Consider the following 13,377-nt stretch of genomic DNA (forward strand, 5'->3'; position numbering starts at 1 on the left):
CTAGAAATTTAAGTAAGAAATTTAATACTAGTCTGTTTCTTAAAAAAAAAAATTAAAAAATGGTGCTGGTCACAATCCACTAAATCAATGGGTAAACGAATGAGCTGCGACCTCCCCGTTTGAAAAGCACGTTATATCATGCTGGATCTCCAGTCAGAGATTTCTTGATGGAGGAAATGAGTCTTATTTATATTGGTAGAGAAGTTACTCCAGCAAGCCAAAAGGCATGGAAATGAAAACAAAAACAAAAACAAAAAATCCCTAGGTGTTTTGGGGAACACAAATAGATTATTTTGGCTGAAATGGGACATTCGTTTCATTGGAGTATGGGGTATGAAAGAACTTCAGAAAGAAAGTCTATTGCCAAACCATAAAGAAACCTGAAAGTTAAAGGACATTCAGTGCAACAGGCAGAGTCAGTAAAATTCTGAGGGTAGAGTAATTTGATAAAAGTTATGTTTTAGTAAGATTAATTTTTTAAGTCTCTGAAGCAAAAACCAGAGAGAAAAGAGTAAAATAGGTATTTATAATAGCTGAGGAATAAAATTATATTAGTTTCAACAAGCATAGCAGCAGTAAGAAGAGAAAAAAATTAACAGAGCTTGGTAATGGCTGAGGTGTCTGGCCTGGATAAGAGGGAAAGAGTAATAGTGTTAATAAAGAATGAAATATATCAGGAGAGAGTTCTTTCCATCTCAATGGCTTCTTTCCCTCTGTCTTAAATATAAAATTTTCTTGGGGAGAAAACAACAAAACTCCCTCAACTGACTCTGCTGCCAACTCTCTTTAACTACCAACATAGAGGAAATCTCAAAATGAATGGTCCTATACCTTCACCTACTTTGATTCCTTCTTCCCCCTTTATTCTGCCACATTATATCCTTCAAGGCTCTGTTTGCACCTAATTCTCCTAATGTTTGCTGGAACATCTCCTTTTGAAACTCTCTTTTTAGGAATTTATAATACCTTACACTACTCTGTGGTTCTCCTCCTCAGTCTCCGAACAATCTCCTTTTCACTGCTCTACTTCCTCCTCATTCCTCTCTGTTCTATATTCTCTTTATACCCTCTCCTCTGGAGAGTTAACACCTACTCTTACTGCTTCCACCATATCTTTTGCACAAATAATTCTGTGCCCAAATTCCAGTCTGGCATCTGTTTCTTCCTTCTGCAGCATAATCTATTGTGTTATGCAATGACACATAGAAGGCTTTAACTAAATTCTCACACCATTCAAATGCAAATTAACTGAAATGTCAATATAAATTTCTTACATAGCTTGAAGCATTTTTTTTCCAGCCTCAAGCAGGTGAGGAACAATGGCTGGATCACAAAAATTGATTTTTTTACAATAGCGAAGAAGTAGACAAAGACCGCCATATTTTTCAGAATTACTTACTCTTGGATAAGGAAGGCCACTGGTAGTATTGAAAGCTGGTAAAAGTTTGTAACCCAATTGCTTTGCCATTTGGAGAAGTTCATCACTGTACCACTGCATGTACTCGCCTTTTTCTTTCAGCATGATGGCCAATGAGTGTCCACCCAAAAGACCCCTAAAATCACAGAGGTGAAACATTAGCCACATTGTACAGATACTTAAACATCATCACCTAAAAAGATGTGGGTATCTTATTATCAACAATTTAGAGTACATAAGGAAAGATCACAGAAGGTCTTAACTTTTTCCCTAACTCTGGCTACTCATTTTGTGGCAAACCATATTACATAGCCAGTATAAAAAAAAAAAAAAAAAAAAAAAAAATCAGATGTTTTATCTGATGTGAAGTGTTTGGCATTCTTAAATACCTTAAATTTTCTTAAAATAAAAAACATCCTAGAAATCATTTATCTTAACTAATTTAACAGATTTGATTTTAAGAAATTTTAGATTTAATTATAGCATCATGAAATCTCTGACTCTTAGCATAACATTAAAAAAAAACCAACTCCCCAGTCTGTATTAAATGTAATAGACTAATACACTCCGTGAAAAACTACAAAACTATTTCATAGATTTAACTGAAGAATAGATTCACTTTGTCTGAAAAAGGAAATGAGTTACAATAACACAAAAGTAACCATTAAATATAAAACTACATGTTGAAACGTGAATTAATAAATCCTGTAATTTCTGTGTCCCAAGAATATTTCAAACTGTTTAGTTCAAAGGTAATCCTATAAATTCAGTTTCATTTGGCTTGAAGAGGTGCTGGTTAAGGTTAGTAAACTAGATAATCTGGCGAAAAACCTGCGACATAGCTAATACTCAAATACTCGACCTATAGTCAGTCCTTTTTTAACAACAAACAAAGATTGCCTTTGATTTGAGTCTACAACTATTCCCTGTTGCTCTCTGTGCCTCATGTAATGCAGGGTCATCCCACAGACTCTGTGTTTTATAATACCCCAACTTTTATCTTTTAAACATAAGAAATTTCTTGCTTTATAACCATCAAGAAATAAAGAGTGTACCCTTGGCTTTTCTGTTATTAAAATTAGAGCTTTAGTGTCGTCTCACATACTTACCCAAGAACTCTGATGTTTGTCTCAAAGACTGATACAACTACATCATTATCTAAATTAACATCTCTTAAAACTTTTCTCACCGCATCTTCAAATTCTTTAGTTTTATTTAATACCTAGGAGAAGAAAATTATTGAAAACAAAGTCCTTTTCGACCAAGACATAGAGAAATACCCTCAAAATGAGCTGCTAATAGCAAGTTAATACCTTAAGACTCTAAAAAGTAACACATACAAAAAACTTTTCCCTTAAGCCTATTATAAAAATGTGATACTATCTAAAACTGAAAAAAATTAAATGCTTATTTATATTGCAAGGAATCTTTATTTAGACACACTGAAATATCACTAGGACTTTAAAACAATCATCATCCGAACTGCTAGCTGGTGTGTATGACCCATGACTTAGAGCCACAAGAGGTGAGCTCTACTGGGATTTGGCTTCCAAGTCAAAACAAAACAAAAACCACCCTATTCACCAAACATCATTTAAAAAGTTGCTTAGTCTCAGAAGAAAGCACATCCTTCAACCGATCCGAAATCATACACCACTTGCCATCTTCACCCCATGGATGCCGTAGCCCCTAACTAAGGAGGCAGTGCAATGTTGGGGTCAAGACCAAGCCCTGATTTGAATTCTGGTTCTTACTTCTATCTCTGAGCCTGTTCCTTCATCTACAAAAAGAGGAAATACCTACTCTCATAGGTTTGTTTTCCTAAATGAGGTAATGCATGTACAGTACTTTTAGTAAAGCGCCTGACTTAGTTAAGTGCTTGATACCATTACCATTATTACCATTATTACCATGAGGGTCTAGAATCCTAAGTTAAGAACTCTGCGGATGCTTGCAATGAACTCCATGAAGGGGGGGTGGTCACTGTCATTACACAGGTTGCTTTAATTTTTCAGTCTAAATTAAGGCTGCACAAGTAGATGTTACTTAGATCCCAGGTCCATTAAAAGTAGTTTCCCTTTACTTGACTGTTTAATCTTTTTGTTTGATAATATTTTATAGTGCTTTCTCACTTGATTTGATACTTCACTAAAAATTCTAATTTAGGTATAAAACATTCCACATAAGAGTGTCTGACTAAAATTCAAGTAAAAGTAAAATTTAGGGTAAGCCTTGAGTAAAATATAATACAAAACCTGATTTTAAATTGAGTGCTTTCCCTTCTTAATCTCAAAGTCCGTGTAAATTCTGCAGCCACAAATGCAGATGCGCACAGCCCTCTATCACTTCTAGAAGGAAACACAACTGTTCTACTCACTCCTCACACACACACCCCTTCTTAATATCATTTTGTTCATTTTATTCCTCCAAAGTCTATCTCCCGAGAATTGTTCCCAAGAATAGTACCAGTGCTATTTGTTTCAAAGGAGAATAAAAATGGGAAGAGAGTTCTTTGTCCATAATTAGCTAAAAATTCATTCTAACAGCTCCATTAGTTGATTAGTTTCTTCAGCACCTAGCTGATAACAAAGAACAAACTCAGGTCTCTTCCCTACCCCCATTATCTTTAATTTGTTCAATATCTTTCTTTCTGTAGATTTCATGGTAATGTTGAATTTAGTGGTAAATTTAAAGTTTTAGTGCTTGACTTCATTACAATCAATAGAAACTAGATGGCTAGAATTATGAACAAGAGTTTAAATTGAAAGATCAAACTATGACAATAGAAGTTCTACTTAACATATTATGGTATGACCAAAATAAAAACAATAAGGTTATATCCTGTCCCAAGTAATATGTCCTCTAAGATTTTCAAATAAACACACCACAAATCAAAAAATGATCACAAAGTAAATTAGAAATATTAATAGTTGTATTGATAAAATGTACAAGATAACTTTCCTTCTAAACGTAGGAAAAAACTTCCAAACTACTTTAATTTCTTCTAATTCTTCTGTTTAAATAGATAACTATTGATACATATCTTAGATATCTAATCTAGGTCCTTCTGAAGTGAAAACAGGGGCCCAGAGAAGTTAAATAATTTGGCCAAGGTCACATATCATATTAGGTGATCACTTCTTGGTACTCCCGGCTACGAGGAGTTAGAACTCAAGTTACACCAAACATTACTGAAAGTGTGGTCCACGGACCAGCAGCAACAGCACCACCAAGTGGCAACTTACTAGAAACACATGTCCTTGGGCCCCATCTTCAGTCTACTGGATCACAATCTGCATTTTATTTTAGCAAGATCCCCAGATGACTTGTAGTACACTGAAGTTTAAAAAGCACTGCATTATTACACAGTGGTTCTCAAAGTTTAGCATACGTTAGAATCATCTGGAAGCTTGTTAAAAAAACCAGACTGCTGGGCCTTACTCCCAGACTTTCTGATTCAATAATGTCTGGGATGAGGCCCTACAATTTGCATTTCTAACTAGCTGCCAAGTGATGCTGATGCTGGTGGTGCTGGAATCATATTTTGAGAACCAATGTCAAAGTGGTATAACTTCAAAGCAGGATAGAATCTTTATAATAATGGCTGCTCAATTAGAGACCAACAGATTTCTAAATATAGGAAAGTTATGCAGCCTAGAAGCACATTTTCTCCTTCATTTCTGATAAAAATTTTAAAAACACAGAGAATATCTGAGGTCCATGTTCATAAAAATCAGTAAGAGCTTACACAGAGAGATGATGGAGAACCTACTGTATATAAGGATAAAGCCAAGATGACAGAATGAGAAACAAACTTAAGTCCACCTATGGTCTTTCCTAATACACAGCTACTGCTCCTCACTCACTCTACCATATCAAGATAGACCTGATGTGCATTATCCAGCTATACTTATAAATAAATAACACCACTTAGTTTCTCCCAGGGTGGTAATTTGTGCCTCCTGGGATACTTGTTTATCTTTTTCTCTTCTATTACAGCAGAACACTATACCAAAAATAAGGACCACTAAACCAAAAATAAGGTACACAATATTCTCTCTCATTCTCATAGTCATTATAATATGGTTCACACATTCCTTTAATCTCTGAAAAATGAAGTCACAACTTTCAAAACCCTGATACAGCTAAAAAGGTCTAAACAACCATGGTCTTCTCAACAAAAAAGCTCTTCTCAACCATGGCTGAATTTTATAAACAAGAAGCTTTAGAGGAATAAATAATAATGCCCAGTCCCACTCCAGGAAAATTAAATCAGAATAACTTGGGAGAGAAGTATATTTTTTAAAACTTCACAGGTAATATTCCCAAGGTGCTGATATAGTTGACAGTCTCTGGTTCAAAAAGAAAAGAAAAAGAAAAAAGAATCACCCAGTGAAAGAAGAATGTAGAATCAATACTGGGAAGAAAAGCCCGGTTCTGAAAAATTTCTGCCACCACAAAGATTTTTCGTCTTTTTAAAAAAATATTAATCAATACTTCAGACATTAACTCAAAGTTGAGAACTATGCCTTAAGGAAAATCCTGAAACAAGCCTAATTTTTATACCGTAAATGATCTGAGAGTAAAGAACTAGAAAGATACTACCTTTAGAAATCATGACATCTGGAACTCAATCATTCCCCTCTGCCATCACAAACTGTCCCCAACTAGAATTAATTTAAATGATTTTGTATCCCATGAGGTTTAAAAGGAGTGCCAAGTAGTGATCACTTGGTGCTAAAAATCACTTCTGAGAAAAAATTAAATTTTTAATGAACATAATACATAAAAATTCTAATTTAACAATTTTAGTATGATTGTGGCATGTCTTTCTGGAACAAGAATATCAAGGGCATTTTCTAGAATTACTTTCTTCCAATATCATCAACCTCCTTGTCCAAAGGGAAACAACCTTCCTGATTAAGGGGCCATCACATAAGCTGACATACCTATAAATTATTTGAGTATCTCCATGATTCTACATAATTTCACTTGACATTCACATGACATTATCAACTCAAGAGTGTGAAAGATTTATTTAGAAGATCAAATCATCTTAAATTCTGAAGGCTTCTATTTCAGACTTACTGTGTAACGATTATATTCGTAATACTTGAGTGCACATATTAAGAAATTTATAAAATAATTCAAGAAGAATCAAACCTACCACAAGAGTGTCCAAAGAATCAATCAGTGTCAGGGAAAATCTAAGAAACAAGTATGGTGAGATACACAACATCAGAATTCTGAATACCTTATCCATGAATGTATAAGCAGACGTATCTACATCCTACTGACTGGAAGCTTCCATTAACTAGTACTTCCATGCATCTACAGTACCGTGCAACTTGTAAAACACTGAAAGAACCTGAAAAGCCTTAACATCACATTGATGTTCAGCATAACTACATATCCTTCAAAATGAACAGAAATATTCATTAGCTCTCTTAAAAGCAAATAAAAATACTAAAGCATCAACATCTTATAACACATCAATGACTTTATATACATTCTAAAAGTTACATCCATCTTAACAAACTACTCAACTTTTCACTGATCCAAGAGGTAAACTGATTAATATTTTACAAAAGATAACAGAAAGGAATAAAGGAACTTAGTGTAATACTTAAAGCAGTCTTTGAAATTTAACCAATCCCCAGATATACAACTGCACACTGCCTCTGAGATGTCTTAAGACTTGGGAACTCTGAGATGCCATGCCATCCCCTTTGTCAATACTCACTTTCCCAAGGCATCATCAACATCACCCCGACTTGGCTCTTGGCCTCTAACTCGACCTCTGCAGGTCAAAGGCATGAGTTCATCAGCTGGGTACGCATGTTCCTGCAAGGAAAATCTCAGTGAGTCACTAAGGAAAACAAGAGAAAGCACCCATCATTTAGAGAACACAACTTTTCACAGGTTTTTTTTTTTAAGTAAAATAAAAGTTAATCAAAAATTCTACTATCCTTACAGTGTATGGAACGTTAAAAGAAAAAAAAAACTTTTTAGCTATAAATATAATACATGCTTGGAAAAAAAACACAGGAAAATATTTCTTTGAAAATCTGACAATCCCTTTCCCCTCCACCCAATCTCACTCCCAAGAGATAATTACTGTTACAATTGGCATTTATCCTTCCAGATTTATCCACACACACTGAAATACATGCACATATATCATTTAAAAATTTCATTTACAAATAGGTACTCATGCCATATGCATACACTGTCCTAAAATTTGTTTACTTAGATCACTATGGGGTTTTCCATGCTGGAATTTTACAGATGTATTTTATTCTTTTTAATAACTGCAAAGTGATAATTTAATATTAGTTCGTATTATTGAGTACTTATGTTCTAAGCACTGTTCCATATACTTTATTTATCACACAACCCTCTGAAACAGATTCAATTATTTCCATTTTATAGATGAGAAAACTGAGGCCCAGAAAAGTTAAGTAAGCCTATGTCATGCAACTAGTAAATGATGGATCCAGAATTCGAACCTGGCAACCTGACTCCAGAGCCTATACACTTACTTCATAGTACTTGCTCCTCACAGTATTCCTAAGAATGAATATGCTACAATTTATTTATTTATTCCTCTATTGATGAACATGCAGGTTGAACTCAATTTTTCACTGTATAAACGATGCTTCAATAAACAGCTATATGCCCATGTCTTTTGTACATATGCTTGTATTTCTATCGATTAAATCCCTAAAGCCAGACCCAATGGGTCGAAGGTATGGATATTTAATTTTTGATAGCTACTATCAAACTGAAGACACCGATTTACACTCCTGCAATACTCTAACATAGGAGATGATCAATAGTTTACATTTTGCCAACAGCCTGGATAAAAAATGGTATCTCAAGTTTCATTATTAATGAGGATAAATATCTTTTTGTATTAGCCATTGCTATTTCTTTTTTTGAAATGTCTGTTTATACCCTTTGTTCATTTTCTGTTGGTTGTCTTATTAGCCAAGAGACTCCTTATACACTGTTATACACACAGTAAACATTTGTCTCCTGTCTTTCATTTGGCTTTTAACTTTGTTTATGGTACTTTTTACTTTAAGCTTTAAATATGTAGTTATATCTATTAGTCTCTTTCTTCATAGTTTCTAAATTTCAGGCATGGTTAAGAAGGCTATCTTGAGTCTCTGAAAACAGTACTCTTATAATTTTATTTTTTTTATGTCTAGATATTTACTCCACCTGGAATCTAATTTTGTTTATGATGTGAAACAGGGATGTAACTGTATTTGTTCCCCCAAATAGCCAATTTCTTATATACCACCTTTTAAACTATTCATCCTTTCCCTAATTGCTTGAAATACGGCTTATTAGTTCAAAAGTGTCTACACAAACATACAGTTCTGTAGCCTCTACTTTGTTCTACAAACCTACTTCCTGCTCCAAAACCATTATCTTAATCCTTCTATCTTTGCAACATGCCTTGCTACTTGGTTAAGCAATTCACTCCCCTCAATTATTTTCTTCTAAATTTTCTTAATGACTTTTTCAAGTTTACTCTTCTGGATAACTTTAAAATTTCCTTAAAATTCCATTGAGAGTTTAATTGGAAGAGCCTAAATTGGGGAGAACTGATATCTTTACCCACTAAATCTTCCGATCTAGGAATACTACATCAATATATTAATTCAGATCTTCTTTTATGAATTCAGTTTCCTCATATAGGTCTCACATATTTCTTAATATTTCTTAATAGGTACTTTTTTATTGAAATAGGTTGATGTACAAAGTTATGTTACTTTCAGGTGTACAACAGAGCGATTCAACTAATAGGCACTTTATAGTCTGGCATACTATTGAATAGATTTTTTTTAATGAATGATCATGACAGAGTATTTCTAGTCTAGGTGATAATGAAGCACATGCAAGGATCCTCCCTCCTGTCTACTACAAACACAGTGAAATGTTGTATAAATTTTTAAAATTATTTTTAATACATAGCTGAGCTTGAGAATGAGGAAAGAAATGTTCAAGTACCAAAACTGAATAGCTGAGTGTAGAAGGTGAAGCTGCACTGACCACAACATGGGCATTAGGAATAAAAAGACAGGCCTTAGTGGGAAATATGTTAATGCCCAAAGGGTATGAGATTTGATGCTGTTGGCCCTGCATGCATGGCCATAAGCCAGTGAAGTAGGTTCTTTAAGTTGGGTAGCTGCTTCAGTGAAACTGGACTAGAATATCTCCACCTACTGGTTGAGGGTCTTAACAGAAAAGGAGGGAAACAAGAAAGACCTGCTGTAGTTTGTATTTTCTTCACCAGGGGAGTGTCCCTAAAAGATTCTTCTAAAATTAATAAAATACGACTATGAGAAACATTTAGAAGCTAGAATCACTATATTTACATATTTCAACTTTAGACAATATTTATTGACTACCTGACAAGAATAATAGGATTAATATACTCATACCTTTCCCCAATTCAACTTAGGATTTTTCTCAATTATATTATTATAGGCAGTTTTCACTTTGCATGTTTTCACTATACACTTACAAATTGAGATCCACAATTTACTTAAATAAACTCTCAACAACATAGTTCAAATCTCAGGTACCACTGTATTATTAAGTAATTGCACAGAATGCAAACTTTGATGCTAGTTCTTCAATCCACAGATCACTATGTAAATAATCAGTGATCAATCACACAACTTCTTTCAAAGTGGAATCAGTGACTGATCACTGTGTATCTATTGTTTAGTTCACAGACAGACAGCAAGCATGAAGTTATGTGCCTCCTTGTCACCTAGTGATAATTCTACACGACAGTTTGACAATTTATAAAAATAAATAATCAAAAGAGGAAATTAACCAACGAGGATGAAAGTTCGCAAAGAAATGAAAAGTGATAACACTGGAAGTGAAATTCAAATTGAACATAAAAGGGGTTATAGAAGAAACAGCTGACCATGGAATGTTGATCCTGCTGCCATTCAAACAGTATCTAGATATGCAGCCAGAGGAATTTAGTGAAGGCCAAATTATCCACGTAGATGAAAAAAGTGGTTGTGACGTAAAAGGATAAAGACATTGCAGAGGAAATAACGCCTGCAGAAAACTCCCCATTAAAGGAATTCCCAGAGATATTTCATGACACAGAGGGCAAAGGGTACAATTTTTGAAGCTGATCCAAATATTGAAATTTCTATACCATCTATACAAGGTATAGCAGAGGGCTATGGTCCATATCTTAAGTTATACAATGAGAAGAAGGCAAGCAAGGCAAGCACTGTTCTAACTTAGTGAAGTTTTTGCAAAGAAATAACATTTTAAATTTCAAAGTCTCTAATATTTTGAATTATGGTATACTAAATAATAGTTTCAGCTATTTAAAAAATTCCTCTGTACATTTATATTCATCAGAAAGAAAATTGTTAATGTTTGACAAAGATTTTAAAAGGTTTATAACGTTTGTATTCTGGTCTGGAACCATAATTCCCACAGTTGCTAGTGTTAGAATTCTACTTAAATGGAGTCAATGCACACCATTTTTCTTTGGCTTCTCCATTCTTGAGTTTTTATTTTGATTCATCTCTTGGTTGCCTGAACTTTGTTCTCACGTAAGTTATTTTTGTTTAGTTATTTTAAAATAGTGTCATCAGTACTGTTATTTCTCTGGTATTCCTGGGTTAGGCTGGCTCTTGCCTTACACTTGAAGAACAATCTGAATGGTTATAAAATGCCTGCAACATATATTCTTTCCTTCAGAAATCTGAAATACTATTCCACACCCTTCTTGTTCATTAAGTATCACCTTGGCAAAGTTTCTAAGACTAGTCTGATCTTTTGTACCTTGAAGATGACTTGTTCCTCTTATACCTGTATGTCCATATGATTCTTAATTCTTAAAATTCAGCAAAAATATTCCTGATTCTCAATGTCCAACTCTATCCTACTGCCTCTCTCTAAACTTGATTATCTAGATTCCAAACTCACAGCACATTAGCAGCAAAAAAACAGAACAGAGGTCAGGAACACTAAACACATGGTCAACACAAAGGGAAAGACCAAAAATAATTTTTTTTAATTAAAGGGCTTCCCTGGTGGCACAGTGGTTGAGAATCTGCCTGCCGATGCGGGGGGCACGGGTTCGAGCCCTGCTCCGGGAAGATCCCACATGCCGCGGAGCAACTAAGCCTGTGAGCCACGACTACTGAGCCTGTGCTCTAGAGCCCACATGCCACAACTACTGAACCCGCGTGCCTAGAGCCCGTGCTCTGCAACAAGAAAAGCCACCACAATGAGAAGCCCGCACACCGCAACGAGGAATAGCCCCCGCTCGCTGCAACTAGAGAAAACCCGTGCGCAGCAACAAAGACCCAATGCAGCCAAAAATTAATTAATTAATTTAAAAAAATTTTTAAATTAAAGTAGACTAAATACAAAAAGCACTGCAGACTGCAATCCTTCAGGTATTTTAAAAAGTTCTGTGCTCTACAATGATTTATTTCCTGAGGAAAGGATTCCAGGCAACAAATGTTTTGATATAATTAGAATCCACATGCAGCTACTAAATTCTGAATTCAATATTTTATAATATTAATATTATATATATATATTTTAGTATAAATTCCTAATTACTTTCACATGTGTCTTTTAGATGTCAAGTTCCTAACTACTTTTTCAGTTAATTCCAATAGAATCGTGATTTACCAGAATGCACAATATTTTTATTGCTTTATAGTTTTATATCTAACACATATAAACAACACTTAGAAGTAACTCAAGACAAGTAATATTTTTTAAAACCTGCTGATATATTTTGCAAGGTACTTTGTATGAGATCATTCAAATGTTAATTCGATTGTAAAGAGCTCCTTACTTTTTAAACCGCTGCTTATAAAGCTTAATACTACTATTTTTAGGGTTTTGCAAAACACACACACACATACACAAACACCTTTGTCTGAAATAAACTCAAACCCTAAGCTCATCCAGGTAAGAAAAATATTAATAGCAACTGCAAACCAGAATAATCCAATAAGAGAGTTTTGAACCAGGTGTAAAAATACTTTATGTCCCCGTTTCAACATTAAGGATAGAAACAAAACCACAGCCTTTTCTTTGGGTTAACCACAAAGCAAACTACAGTTGGTTTGCATAAATTCAGAGCAATGCATACATGGCACATAAACAGCTGTATTACACTTCAAACATCCTGGCTATTTGAGGTTACAGTAATGCTTTCTCTTCACAATGTATTGCCAAGACAAAGGATAAGAAATTCATACTGCTATGACTCAGAGCCAGAAAAAAAAACGTTTAAAAATTAACACTCAAAATAAAACTCAGGTGATAAACGAGTTCTATAATCAATTAAGTAGAACAGGTGCCTAGCTAAAAATAGGAGCAAAAACATAAAATAAAACAAAACATAGTAGACTCTCCACATCAGATTCTAAATTTACTGGCACTTTGATATAACTCTGCTTCAAAACACTCAAATCAAAGTGGCATCCAAAACTGACTTTTTAGTAAAACCAATTCCAAAAACTAGGCAAAGGGAAGAGACTTTATTCTGCTAATAAGACAAAAGTATTATTTATAATAGTGAGTTATTGAAGATATCAAATCTATTTAATTTCCCATTAAGTTACATACATTTCAAATGTTTTATTCCAGATCCTTATTGTTAAACACCTCCCTCCTTGAGGCAGGTAAGGTATTCCTTCCTAAAATAAAAACTAAATGATACTTAATAAATCATCTATCATATATTGAGAGCATATGCTAATTACTGATTGAACTTGCATAATTTCTCAGTTCTCTTTTCACCCCAAGTCAAATTTTCCTTTTTCCTTTTGTTCACTATTTATACTCACTTATTAAACCATTTTTCAGGTGTTTAGGATTCCATTTATCTAAACTATTAAATTATTAATACTTCTACATTGAACATATGATCCTTTGAGGTA

The 13,377-nt window shown here is 34.1% G+C and overlaps 1 protein-coding gene across 8 annotated transcripts in view; it reads right to left on the minus strand.

The window, feature by feature from the left end:
* The window catches only part of EDEM3 (ER degradation enhancing alpha-mannosidase like protein 3), an 80,038-nt gene that overhangs the window by 54,782 nt on the left and 11,879 nt on the right, over positions 1 to 13,377 (minus strand). For all 8 annotated transcript variants that reach the window (XM_036851370.1, XM_036851335.1, XM_036851364.1 and 5 more), the window contains exons 3-6: positions 7,161 to 7,261; positions 6,585 to 6,624; positions 2,527 to 2,639; positions 1,400 to 1,553 (exon numbers count right to left, since the gene is read on the minus strand). In XM_036851370.1, coding sequence (XP_036707265.1) covers positions 1,400 to 1,553; positions 2,527 to 2,639; positions 6,585 to 6,624; positions 7,161 to 7,261 — 408 coding nt within the window. The remainder of the gene's footprint in view (positions 1 to 1,399; positions 1,554 to 2,526; positions 2,640 to 6,584; positions 6,625 to 7,160; positions 7,262 to 13,377) is intronic.

This window comes from Balaenoptera musculus, chromosome 1 (assembly GCF_009873245.2).
Source record: "Balaenoptera musculus isolate JJ_BM4_2016_0621 chromosome 1, mBalMus1.pri.v3, whole genome shotgun sequence".
NCBI classification, from domain to species: Eukaryota; Metazoa; Chordata; class Mammalia; order Artiodactyla; family Balaenopteridae; genus Balaenoptera; species Balaenoptera musculus.